Source organism: Miniopterus schreibersii (genome assembly GCF_964146895.1).
Source record: "Miniopterus schreibersii genome assembly, chromosome: 5".
Taxonomy (NCBI): domain Eukaryota; kingdom Metazoa; phylum Chordata; class Mammalia; order Chiroptera; family Miniopteridae; genus Miniopterus; species Miniopterus schreibersii.
Window position 1 is genome coordinate 46,701,272 of NC_138106.1, and position 14,204 is coordinate 46,715,475.

Below are 14,204 nucleotides of genomic sequence, written 5' to 3' on the forward strand. Positions count from 1 at the left end.
CAAGCTGAAAGCCAGCTTCACCTGCTCTCAGGAATTGACATGAGAACACATTGGTGACCATCTCTTGGGTTGACTCACACCAGATACATCAATTCTTCCATTTTCATTTCCTGGAGCTTCAGGAATGCTTAATGAGGGCAGAGAGGAGAAGTGCATTTTCAATAACTCTGTCTTTCAAACTTTAGTCCCTCTCATTGCAACCAACTCACTGAAGCAAACCAAATGAGAGTCTGATTTGACTTCTCATAGCAATTGTTTCATTTTTGGGGGGCTTGTGCTCTATTAGGTTGGTGCTTTTCATTTTTCAACCTTCCCGTTTGCCATTCTTAATTAGAAATGATTTACAGAAGTTGAGTGGTACTTCAAAAAACTCATTTTGGGAGACGGGCCGGGAACACAATAAAAACTGTGTTGAGAGATGAGTCACCATTTCTTAGACTTCTTTGAATTGTTAGTGTGCAAACCACACAGTAGCTTCCCACACCTGGCTGTGCACGTGGGCATCTACTATCCACTTGTCTGTTTGAATATTAGCCTTGGAGCTTTGCTTAATTTTCAGTTGCTTTCCCCATTTATCAATCCTAGCCCTTGATCCCAGATTTTAACTTTGCCTGTCAGATCATGCACCAAACCTGTCTTCTACTCTTGCATTATTTGGAAGTAAAGCAGCATGCTCTGTGTTTTTGCTAAATATGACATTGTCTGTAGGGCTCTTTCCTACTCCTAGTGGGGCAGTGAAGGCACTTGCCTACCAGTCTGGTTGCATTAAAACTGGAGAATATTTCTCTCTCTATTTCTGCTCACAAAAGAGACTGCACTTGCTCTACAGACTGTGCAACTGTATTTGCAGTATGTACTATGTTTCTGGCATTACTATAGGCAGTGGGGATATAGCAGTGAAAAAAGCAGACAAGAATCCCTGCTCTCATGGAACTTACTCTGTAACAATGACAAATCTAATTACTAGTATGATTTGACGTGGATCCTATAGAGCTATCCTAGTTCTTCATCCAGCTGACACCTACATGCAAGTTCAAAAGTTTTTGCATCCTACAAATAAGGTCTGAGTCATGCTCAAAACCAAATTTTTATCAGGACAGGCCGAAAGATGGTTGACCTATACCAAGTATGGTCAGAACAGCCCTGCCGAGTACATGTGCTGATCCAAGAAAATAAAAAATAACCAAATGCCACATTTGATTTCTCACAGCCACATAGAGAATGTGATTTTGTTTGTCATTACACCACTTGGTTCCAGGACGAAGACCTGAGCTGGAATGCACTTGTCCCATGCAGCTCTTTTCTGGAGGAGCTACTAACACTATTTGAGACTAATTTTTCTATATAGCGATGACAGACAACTCTCTGGACTTAGTGTTGCAATGTATGTCTCCAGAGATAAGGCTTAGCATGAGATGAATTACACAGTGAAAGGAAGGGTGTGTGTGCTGGTACTTGAGTTCCCCTCTCATTTTGCTTCAATCTCAAAAGCTTGCCTTTTGAGGTTGTACTGATGCAGCTGGGGGGAGGACACAACCAATTTTTCCTTAACTCCCAAGTCTGCTGCCTAAGTTTAATGGGTGCTAAGTGGGGTTTGGGAAGAGGTAATGGGGAAGCTACACTTAGGCTACAACTGTGATTAAACATACCTCCTGCAGCCTGGGTTGAACACATCTATTACGTGGCGGCGAGATTATGACATGAATTCTTGTACCTCTTCACTGGGTCTCCTGGGGCCCCCAGCTCTTTGTGATAAAGAACCTGGACTCTCTCTGCCCTCTCTCTGCCTGGTGACTGGGCTTTGCCCCAACCAGGCATGGTTGGTAACTATTCTTTCTGCTGCTGCTGACTTTTTATCAAGTTGGACTTGAGGGGCACTGCAGCCTGCTGGGAACTGAGGGAGGTAACCAAAAGGAGTTTATATTTTAAACCAATTAAGGACAAGACAAATACTTTATCACATGCCTCAGAATCTGCAATGCCCATTTGAGCTTTCAGAGGTTTATGAATAGTGCATGCCCTGAACTCTTGGTTCCTAGATTCATTTTATACTTGGACCATATCTGGATTTGTTTTCAAGAATCTCACCATGTGAACTTTGAGGGATGTTCCATCATACCATGGATGAGGCCCTCATCACTCGGAATGAAACCCAGATTCCTCTAACCTGGCTAACACTGTATCAGAAGGGCTCCCTTTGACTCCTGGTGGAGGCTGGGGGAATAGTCTGCAGTCCCCCTTTACCTCCAGGGCACATTCCTGGGCACCTTCTTGGCTCCAATGGGGACATGAAGCTTGGGGGGAGACCATCTTACCTGAGAGCCCCTGCCTGTTCCTAGATAAGATCACTCCTCCCCAAGTCTTGTTTTTTGGTGAGTAATAAAGATTGCTAAAACCTTGTGTGTGCTCCTAGCAGAGGAGCGTACCCTCCAGCACTCACAGCCTCGTCACCTCTGTGAGCCTTGAGACTAATTTCGTTATACCATGTGTGTCTGTCACTGCAGCTATATTTTTCTCTGCGGCATGTATCATCATCTGGCATATTTTACTTGTCCACATTCCCATGAGGATGTAAGCTCCATGAGGGTAGAAGTTCTTGTCTTTTTGTTGTTGTTGTCTAACATAGTGCCTGACACATAGTATATACTCAATAAATATTTGTTGATGGATACCTAATATTGAGTCACTAATTATTAACAATGTCTATTCTCTTGTTTTTTGGACAAATGACCCCCTTACGATCTCTGAGGATGTATTAGCCTTTCCCATAGTCTCTGACACTTGAGGGGACCCTCTAGAACTCAAATTATCACATCACTTTGGGCATAATCCTTGACACCCTTGGACACGAATGTATCCAAGGTAACTATTGCTATTATTCTATCTCAACCCTCTACATCCTACTCCTACTTCTGCTGGTATTTGCATTCTTTTATGACATTTAATCCAGGAGAAATCAGTTAGCCAGAAATCTGAGGTCTAGGGCATGATGGGAGAATGGCATGTGGTGCCAGTCTAAGAAATTGTCCTTGTAACACCATCAGAATTATTGGGCTAATTACCTATCACTTTAATTTCTGAAAAAAATCCTTCCTCAGAAGCTAGAAATGCCAGGTTGATGGCCTCTCCTAGGATAGGCACCTGTCTGGCCCTAGAAGCAACCCTGCGCTGTGCCATTAAGTTAGGCTGTTACCACTTATATTCTTCAACACCAACCAATCACTCAGGCCCTGCAAGGACCTCCCTCTTTAATGACCGATTTCATTTCTAAGCATGACCGTGTGGCTCTGCAGGGTGGGCAGAGCATACTTAGATCATTTTTGATGGCCTGGCCTTGAGCCTATATGTACGACTTTCCAACAAGTCTGTTGATTGGATTGTCCCAGAAATATCAAAGAATAAAGCAATATGTCAGTATTCTCAATAACAAATGAAAACGCAAGAAGAATCTGGGAAGTACAAAGCCTCCTATTTACATTGCTAACTTGCAGCCGGCCTTGAAGAACTTAACTGTGTAAATCGATTTCATCACCAACTTGCTCCTCGTAGGGTCAAGATGCCCATGCAAGTCCTGGTAAATCTAGGAGACACCAGAGCAACACCTGGAGTGCCATGCACAGGGTCACTCTCAGGGTGCGAGTGTCACACCAATGAAATCTAAACCCTGCTTCTCCATCACGGAGGTTTCAGGCCCCATCCCCAGCCCAGTGCTTCCTTCCACCCTCATGTGTGCCTTAACCACCACCTAGCAGAATTCAGCACAGCCACATCTAAAACCTCCACACTGTGCTTGGGTGAAGGCCCATTAAAAGTCACCATCGACAGGCAACAGAATCCCTTGACACCCAGACAAATAACATCCTTATTCTACCATCCCAGAAACTCAAAGACAGATACACAGGGACCGGACCCTCTCCCCATCACTGCTGTTTCTGAACCCTCTAAATTCTCCCTGTGACCACCACTGTCCATGACCGCACCCGCCCACTGTAGGCCTGGCTGTTACCATGCCACTAGCACCCTTAATGGTCATTGGGAAGCCTGGATACAGCACACGGGCTGTGAAAATTCTCCCCAGGTCGCAGAGGTGCCAGAAATAGGGTCCAAAGCACAGATCCGAGACCCAGCTGCATATCTGCCCTGAGTCCCTGTCCTGTCACAAAGCCCAGCCTACAGCAGGGTGGGGTGAGCCCGAGCAGCTGCTTGCAGTGGGGAGGGAGTGAAAGCTGACGCCCATTCGCGGGAGGCAGGTGGCTCAGGGGTAGCTCCTCAGCTGCTTGGTTACCAGAACTACAACCTTATTCTTATTTTCTTTTTGGTTTTCTACACTTGTCTTCCTTTTTGGATTATGACTTTGGAATTTATTTAAAGGGTTCACATCCTCTTAAAATTCTTTCTATTGGCCTTGGCCACTTCTGTGCGTAAGTATTTGTGTACAGACATTGTTGGATTACTGTCTGCGTCTCTTCTCGTAGATTCTCTCATACTGACCCGACTGAGTGAACCTCTGCGTCCCACTCCATTTCCCCCAATCCAGCCTATTTTCTTACATGCTCAGTCCCCATGTGGAATTGGGCGTGAACTATTTGTTTTTAAGGAATAGTTATTTTTACAGCACACTTTGGAATCTAAAACTCAGCAAAAACACATTCACACTGGATCTTTCATCGATATGGAATTTCTAATCACCCAAGCTCGTGACCCTCACATACTCAATTTGCGATCACCCACACGTGCAATATTTACAGCAGATTTTAGGTCGCACGGCCCGTTGTCGCCAAGCCTCGGGCTGTGACGCAGATCCCCGTGAGTGCTGAGAACCAGAGCAGAGCTTCTGCCTCGCCCACTCTCCTCCAGGTGTGTTTCCTTTCTCTCTACGCTGAACCTAACACAGCTCGTCAATTAGCTCTATCTGAGCCCAAAGTGAGTGCAGACAATAGAACTGGAAGAAGCTCACATGGGTTTATAATCTACCCTAGAATATACTTGCACGTTCATTATTCTACATAATTTACAGAGTGAATCTCTTATATGGTATTATAGGATTCTATCTAACTCATTTTCGTAGCTTGTTCAGTGGCTCTTACAGGGTTTGGTACACATTAAGTGCCTAATAAATGCTTACTGAATCAATGAGCGGTCCCAATGGCAGTACCAGAGGAAGATGTCAGAATATCCATGGGTTGAGAGACCAATGAGGGCAGTTTTAAATTTCTAAAACTTTAAGCTCCTGGATGGTCAAAACCAGTATGGAAGCTGAAGAGAGTCAGCTCCATGTAACCCATGGGTCACTGTCTGTGAGATTCGATGGGAGGCCTCACTCACTATGAGGAATCAGGGCAGAACTGGAGAAAATAACTAGAAGGGCGAGTACTGGAAGGTATCTTTCACGTCCATGATAATTTTTTTGTATATTTAAATACCTAAAAATGTGATTCACCAGCCATGACATTTAACAAAATCCACTCTCATTTTGCTGTGTGCCTTGTGATACAGAAAACTTCCAATTATCTCCACTAATGGAATGAAGCGATGGAACATATAATCACAATGTCATTTCTATTTGTCTTTGGAAAGTAGTATGTGTGCTTTCCCCCAGCAGGTTTGCTTTCATACTGATTAGTTCTAGCTTAGGCTAATACTAAAACGAATTAGCATTTTCTCTGAACAATAGCTGAGAAGAAATGCATTTATGGCAGAGAAAACTCGTGCAGGGCCTAGTGTCTGCCACAGTTAATCACCCACATGAATCACCTACTTGCAGCAAGTGGGATTTTGAACAGAGCAACAGGCAAACAGTGACTATATGTCCTGGATTTTAATGGCCCAGGGGTCGAAGCCCTAGGAGAAAGCTACAGCTAGTGTCATGAAAAGTGTTAAAGAAGAAAGCACACTGGGCGAGGTGTAAGGCAATGGGGGTTCTCATCCTTGACGCCCAAGGGAGGCCATATAATCTCTTAGTGTCACAATTTTCTCATCTATAAAATGTAATAATGACACCTGTCCTGTCTGCCTAGCAGGTTAACTATGTTCAAAGAGAGTAGTGGGCAAAGGGCTTGTAAAAGTATCAATGCTATGGAGATGTAGAGCGCTGAGAGACAAGCAATGAAACACTGTTGTCACCGCCTTTTCGGGGTCTGTCCTTTGCCTGGCTCCTCAATGCTTGGAGGTCTTGGGCTGTGGCTTCCAAAACTTATCCCAGTGAGAAAAGAGTCTCATTTCTCAGGGATCCTGCTCTTGGGAGAGCTACTCTGATAAGATCCAGAGATCCTAATGAATGGATGCATCCTTTCTCAGATAATAGTTTCATTTTTACAGGGATCTAACAGCTATAATGGCTTCACCTAGTGGCTCTCAAAGTGTGATTCCTGGATGAGCAGCATGAGCATTATCTGGGGATTTGCTATAAATGCGAATTCATGGATCTACCCCCGACCGACTAAATCACATACCCTGGCAGCACAGCCTAGCAACCTGTGCTTTCACAAGTCCTCCGGTGATTCTGATGTTTACTCAAGTGTGAGCACCACTGTTTTAGCTCAAAGGAATAAAGAAAAAGCTGAGAATTGGTCTCTGGGATATGCACTGAGAAACCTTTATTTTTCTGAAGGAGGTAGAGGAAGGCTTATGGGACTTTTCAATTCACACTGCACACAGATGTGTGTGTGTGTGTGTGTGTGTGTGTGTGTGTGTGTGTGTGTGTGTGTGTGTAAAATGATGACCCAGTACATTGTTTTCTCAGGGAGATCTTCTCCCCAACCACCCCACTAAAAATACTTCCCTACCTCTGGGCATTCCCTACCCCACTTCCTTGATTTATTTTTCTTCATAGCATTTATCACCTTCTAAGATGCTGTTATTTATTTGCTTACTGTCTGTCTCCCCCAGCTGGCACGCACGCTCCACAAGGGCAGTCCATTTGGTTCACTGCTCTGAGAACTGTGCCTGGCACGTAATGGGTGCTCAATAAATATGTGCTGAATTAATGAGGGAACGAGTGACTGCTGAACCTGGGAGATAAGAAAATGTTGGGGTCAGACCTAAACCCCTGCAAGCATCCTTCGTAGGCAGTGTTGCTATAGCCGGGAGCCTTGCCTCTGTTCCTGCTTTGGGCTCTGAAATAACTCTGCAAACAAGGCTTGGTAGATGCCCTCCTCAGGGGTTTGGCTCACTGTACTGTTTATCATTACAAAGTGTGCTGTCTGGTTGTCCTTAGTTAGGTATGTGGATAGTGTACCGATTGGTCAACATGTTTAATGGCTGGCCGGGGTTAGGGGGCAGTCTGTGGGTGCACACTAGATTAGAGTGTGACGTGGTAGGGAAAAAGTTGTCTGCAAATAAAAATCAGGAGTTCTGAGTTCCAGTCCTCATTCTGCCCCTAACTGGCTATATGGCCTTGGGAAAACTGCTTAGCATTTCTGGGTCTCAGTTTCATCTGTTGATCTCCATGATCTCCAAGGTCCCTTCCAGATGTAATTACATATCCATTTATGTGTTACCTGATTAATGTCTGACTTCTACTGGTAAGTTCCATGAAAATGGGCTGAGTCTACACATATTTGCACACCTAATTCATGATGCTTAGCATGGTAGGAATTCAGATATTTGATGAGTGAGCGCATCCCTATGGAAACCAAATGGTGATCTCAGCCTTATCAACCTGTGCTCTACACAGTGAAGTCACGGGTACATGGATGGGGGTTGCAAAGGCCCTGGCCTGGTAGGGTCTCCAACCCACAAGGAAGAGCCTGAGCTGGCTGTACCTCTCCCTCCGCCCCCAGGGCATCCCGGAGCTGCCGTGTCCAAGGGGGAGCCCAGTCTGGGCAGTGGGCCATTTGCACTGTGGTTTGCAAAAGCATGGGCTTGGGGACAGAGACTGAATTTGAATCAGTGATCCACTATTTTCTAGCTTTATGACATTGTACAAGTTATTTACTTCCCTTAGCTTCAGGCTCCTCATCTGGAAAATGGAGACAGTACTGTCTGCCTCTCAGGACGGCTGTGAAGATGAGAGATGATTTGTATCAAGTGCCTTCTGGCCTCTGGTACGAGAAAGGTGCTCAGTAAACAGAAGCCTCCTTGTCTGGTTCTGCCTCACCGCCCCTCGTAAAGTTTCTAATGATGCCTCCTTTCCCAAAGAACTGCCTAACTTTGTCACCAGCCCATGGCGGTGCCCTAACCTGTCTGGCTGGAGAGGGATAAAGATTGGGATAAAAAGTGTTTCTCAAAATATCTACCTTTGGAAATACATATTTTCTCCTTTTGCTTCCAGTTTGCTTAATGAGACTTTGAGATTTGCAACCTGCTATGGTGCAGTTTTGTAAGTAAAATTTAACAATGGATTTCCACGGAATGTGCCGAGATTTCTCACTGAACAGACCGAGTTTGAACTCTGCCTGTCTCATCGCTGCCTCGGTCTCCCCTTCCCGCTCGCTCCCTCCCGCTCCCTGGTAGACGGAGTCAGGCGCCTGTTCCCGCTGGTCCTGCCCGGCCTCCACTTTCTCCCCACCGCGCTCATCTACTACACACGGCATCTGTATTCTGGAGGATGAATTCTGCTGCTAGACAACCAGAAGACAACATTGCTGTGGTTGACGTAATTCTTATTAGTGATTGTAACTGCAGTGGTGCCGCAATCATGCCAGACGCATGCTCAAGGCATCTGTCCCTGGCTAGACAGATCTTTCCAGAAAGTGGGTTGGGGTGGATTTTTGGTAGAAAATTAAGGGCCTCAGCACTCAACAGAAAGTATTTATAAATCACTGTATATCAACAGCCTGCTTTAGAATCATTTTATTAGAACACATTCAAGAAAGTGACATACGGAAAAAAGACAGCAGCAATTCTCAGTCATGCAAATGCCCGTTAAGGTTCTCCATTGGATTCAAATTCAAGTACAGACAGTCCTTTCCTGAGCCAGGTGCAATTCCAGAGAATGACACTTTGAATTGAGAGCGCATTTCCTTCTCAAAGTTCAGAACACTGAACAAGTCCCATCCTCACATTAAGACTGTGAGATACATGGAAGTGTAAACTTTCAGGATTTTGAGGAACCCTTTACCCAGCCCTCCCCCATAACCCAGCTGGGGAAAATAAGCCCAACTGCGGGACCTCTTAGAAATAAGGTTTAGTCTATTGAAAATAAAGCAGTGGGCTTTAAAAAAATTAGAAAACGAATATACATATATATATATACAATGGAATCACCTTTGCCTCTTGCCTTACAGTGGGGTTTCCAGGAAACCGTGTTAGGGGTTGGGGCTCTCTCTTAAGTGTCTCAGAAGCTGAAGGACTTTTTTTATTCTTTAACTTTTTATTATGAAAAATTGCAAACATATACAAAAGTGGAGAGAATGGTATAATGAACACCCACGAACCCATCATCTAGTCTCAACAACGATCAACATGTCACCAGAGTGTTTCATTTATTTCTTCTCCTACTTCCCACCCACCCCCTAACGGGATCTGAAAGCAAGGGAAGCCTAGGAGGGTGGTCTTCGAACCACAGACCTCAGGAGTGGGGGGAGGTTAGGAAGAAACTAGAAAATCTTGACATGACCTGGGCAGGCGGAAGCAGATAGAACACTTGTTGGGGAGTGCTTGCTGCCAATGCCTGGGATGGCTAGAGCTAACCCCCTCTTCTCTGTCACAACCACCCCTCCTTCCTCCTCCCTTCCTCATGATGTGGGGAGGCAGCCAGATTAGAATGATGGGATTTTCCAGATTGGGGGCTACTGACAATAGAAGCATTCAAGCTGGAGGAAGACTCCAGAGACGAGTATGTCCCTCTAATGAACCTGTCCACTGACACTGCAGACTAGGACAGCAAGGACCTGGGGTACCTGGTGCTCAGACTGGGATCTGGGGGAAGTATCTTGGGTCATGAGGCCTCTCACAGTTCCCTGCTGTCCCACCATTTTAGACTTTGGAGAGAAGCTTGGCAACCTCGAATTGCACCCAGTAGAGAAGCAGGGAGCCCTGAGGGGTGAGCCCATGGCCCAGGTGGGTAGATTTTGCTTGGAACATGTTGCCCTCTGAGCAAAGGCTGCAGCCCACACCAGCCCTGCCAGAGCAGTCTCAAGAGAGGTGGGTGATGGGAGTCCAGGTGGGAGGTCTCAACGGCGGCACGGCTAACCAGGAGAGCTGCAGGGACAAGTCCCAGGCTGCGCGCTAAACGTAAGTGGAGAAAGGATCTCCAGGTCCCAGGTGCCACCGAGGAGCCAGGTTGCCATCCTGTTAAGAAAAGGGCCGGGGCTCTGTGATTTGCATATGACTTTGCAAAAATTTGCATGAGATCACGTAGCCCTTTATAGAAAACAGTTAAATCATCAGTGCAACCTACTGTATTTCTAGCAACCCAGGGCAGAGTGCAATGTGGCAAATACACAGTCGTTTTTAGCAGAGGTAATGGAGCAAGCAGTGCTCTGAATGTTCGAAGCCAGCAGCTCCAGGATCCAGATGAGGATCGCTGACTGGCCAATTGTGCTAACTTTGTTAGGGCTCAAATCCATGCATTGTTCCTCACATTAGTCCCGTGTAGGACAGTCCTGTTGTGGCTTCCCAGTGTCCAAGACATATAAGCAGGAGTAGGGCCAGGAATCATATGAATAGAGATGCACTAAATAGGAGGTTCTAGTAGCAGTGATCATTAGTGTTTATTACGCTTTGTTTTGTTTTGTTTTGTTTTCTGGGTTCAACCCTTTTAGGATCCCTATGCCCTACCAACAAGTCTTGCTATGACATTCAATTGGGGGAAAGAAACTTAGAAAAGTTTACTCATTTATGTAGGTTTTTAGCAGTAATAGACTTAAAATTCATTATTTCAAGTGTTTCTAGGACCCACGACCTGTGGTAATCTGTAACTTTCCCAAGGCATGAGGTTGGCTGGAGCTGCTGCAAGGCTGGCTGAGGGATGGGGCCACTGAGTGAGAGAGAAAGAAAGATGCGCCAGGATCCAGATCGAGCTTCCGCATCCCAGTGTGGCTGCGCCACCTCTACGGGGCCCTCTGGAATAACGAACCATTGTTTCTTTAAGAATAGTGATCCCTCCAAGAGTCAACTTCTAGTGGAATTGGAGGAGTGACATATTAGAATCAGCAATGGCTCCCAGCCACGAGAAAAGTTCAGGATAAATTAGAGTCTGATCACACATTTGACTGTGGCTCAGCTTGTGATGTCAAAGGTTCCTCATACTTGCCAAGTACAAATGAGAAAAACAGTTTCAAACCGTCTTAGTAAGAACTCAGCAGGGCAAACACTGCTTGTTAAGGGAGAAAAAGCACTTCAGCATCAGGTTCAGATGGTGGTTACCCTGCGCTGTGAGGAAGACGGGTGCTTAGGACTCAGAATGGAGAAGAGATGCTGAAGGCAGCCGGGAGTGTACACAGGCATTTGTGGAGTAACTCACAGGGAAGGCAGTGGGACCACCGAGCTCACGGTCACCAGGGCACGGGGTCTGTCACAGGTGTTAGGTGGGGGTGGCATCAGCTGTCCAGATTAGCTAGCCCCCTACATTGTAATTCACTGTCATTTCCAGTTTAGTTTGTAGATGTGCTATAAAGTCTGTAGGATTTACTTTTGTGGCAGAATTCAAGAGTTTTAGAAATACTGAGTTTGACATTCTTTATACAGTTGTTAAAATTCTGAAGGGGAGAACTGGTTTTAAAAATATTTTTATTGTCATTTTTATTAATACCTAATTTATGTCATTATTTTTCTTATCCTTATTATTAATAGCTAATGTTCACTGAGTGTTTAGCATGTGCCAAGCAAAGTGCTGAGTGTTTGCCATGCATCATTCCACATAATCTGCAGCACACCTGAGGGGGAGTAATACCATTACCCCCATTTTGCAGACTGAAGCATGAGAGGCCCTGCCCAGGATCATACAACTGGCACGTGGAGGGGTGAGAGCGGTACTGAGGCTGGTTTGGTTCAGCGCTGTCCTTACCCACGTTCTATGCTTGCTGCCTCTTGTGAACGAGGCTCTACCTGCTAAGTGAGATGTTGGTATACTTGTGGTTTCCAAATGCCTTGGAAAGCATCCTCATATATTTGAGGATCCATCTTATCCTCGAGGACCCAGCTAGAAGTGGTTTGGGTCACTTCATTATATATATATTCATTAGGTTTTGCATAAAAAAATGGTATCCCTCTTAAACCTCAAGTTGTGATTATCTCAGTGCACCTGCAAATCTGTCCTGGATGGTTTGATACCTGAGACATCTAAGAAATAAGTGCATGTAGGCAAACAGAACATGTGTTCTCTAAAACCCTGAGAAAATAGACACTTTTACATGGGCAGCCATTATTTTACAAAGCCCAGCTGGTACCCGGAGGAGAAACTAGCACCAATGCACAGATAAATGACAGTCATTCGCAATCTCACTGGGATTATCCCTTAAAAAATTTGGCCTAGGGAAAGGACTAGTGGGAAAAGTTTAAGTGGAAGTGTGAAAAAGAGAAGGTCAATACATTTTTTGGAAACACTGATGATTTCTATTATTTAGGAAACAGCTCTCAGCTTGGAATTCACATGTACTGTCCATACCCAATCACCCTACATCTCTGGCATTCTGACTCAGCAGGCCAAGGCAGGGTTTGGGATTAGCTTTTGGAAATATTTCCCGGTAATTCTAATTTCCCTGGTTTGCAATCCTTAGCACAGAGGCCTTTTCTGTGTCCCAGCCATTCTATCCCTGGGAAAGCTAAGTTTTGCAGAGTTTCAACTGCATTTCCACAACTGCCAGCACCCTTGGCCTTGGTGTTTTCCATGAAGAGCAAGAATCAGTGAGACCCACTTTGATAGGACAGTGGCTTTTATTAACCAGCCCTCCCAGCATTCTTTTTTTGGAGGTGGAAGGGCCTATGCTGAGATTTCCCCCATCCCCCATATTCAGGCACAGACCCCTTCATATAACTACTTTACATATTTATTTAACATACCATAGGTCCCATTCTAATACTAGACACTCATAATATGACTTTTTTGAGCTACAGGGAGATGGTCTGCCATCCCTGGGTGCACAAGAGATATCATTGGACATCCAGTGAAATAAAAAAAGCCACCAATGGGGAACATATTTATTATATTATAGATTTATACTTTTTCTTGCTCCACAAGGAGTTTGAGGCAACTATTCTGCAATACATTTTTAAACGCGTCTTCAGCTGATTATATGTTCTGGATATTTCTGTCTGATGGATTAGGAAATCACTGAGGCAGGGATATGCCTAGATTACTACTCTGATGGCTAAGACATAGTAAGTGGCCTCCTCTACACTCCTGGCTCATGCCTTGCTCTGCTAGGCCCAGAAAGCAGTGATTGACTGGTAGATGCAACAACACATGGAACATGGAACGTTCTCAGTATTTTAATCCAGCCATGTTTCATTCGGTGGATTAGGAAGGGGGAAATGACAAGACTTCCACCATCTGGGCCAAAATGTTACTTTGTGTGTTTTTGCCCGAATCATTCCATTGTTTTCTTTGGTGGGCTTGGCCAGCGGAAAGCAGTGTGCATAGTGGACACCAAGGAAAGACCTGGGTTCAAATCGCAGCTCTGCCACTTTCTGGTTGTGTGACCCCGGGCAAGTTGTTCAACCTCTCTGAGTGACATTTTTGCAAAATGAGGATAATGATACTTACCTTGAAGAACTGTTGTGAGGATCAAATGAGAGACTGTACGTGAAAAGCCAGGCTCACACAGGAGTGCAGTAAGAAAGACAGAAGGCAGTTGTTACTGTCAGTCGGTTATGCCACAGGCAGTTTCCTTGCAGGCAGCCTTTGCGCTTTCCTCGGCCTGCCAGGTATAGCCAGGACTTCCGAGGGAAAGGACTGCATCTCTCCCATTAGATGGGTGGAGGGCAGTGTCCTCGGTGGGGACTTATGTTCCTCCACCTTGAATTTCAAACTAGAGGCCAGACTGGAAATTTTCCTTGATGTGGCCATCAGAATTAAAAACTGAGATACAGAATAGTAAAAATATTAAATTCTGCATATGGAGAAGACTATTTGCTCTTTGATGCTTCCTACTCTGCCTGAAGGACCTCCTTTTGGCTTCTAAATGTGTGTTTGCTGCTTGTGCTGACCCCAGGGCTCCCCATTCTGAATTCTGTAGGGAGGTTCTTGGCTGGGCAGCTTAGTGATGAGCAGGAAGGCCTGGCAGGGTACAAAGTTACCTCTGCTGTGCTCCCCACCCCCA

At 45.2% G+C, this 14,204-nt stretch overlaps 1 protein-coding gene across 16 annotated transcripts in view; it reads right to left on the reverse strand.

Annotated features, from left to right (window-relative positions):
- KALRN (kalirin RhoGEF kinase) overlaps nt 1–14,204 on the reverse strand; it is a gene marked incomplete at its 3' end in the record, with an annotated part of 571,907 nt that overhangs the window by 131,400 nt on the left and 426,303 nt on the right. For 6 of the 16 annotated variants that reach the window (XM_081139123.1, XM_081139143.1, XM_081139126.1 and 3 more), the window contains exon 34: nt 8,778–10,233. The exons of the other annotated variants lie outside the window; for them this stretch is intronic. In XM_081139123.1, coding sequence (XP_080995249.1) covers nt 10,171–10,233 — 63 coding nt within the window. Of the gene's footprint in view, nt 1–8,777; nt 10,234–14,204 lie in introns of those variants that run through there. 16 annotated transcript variants of the gene reach the window in all.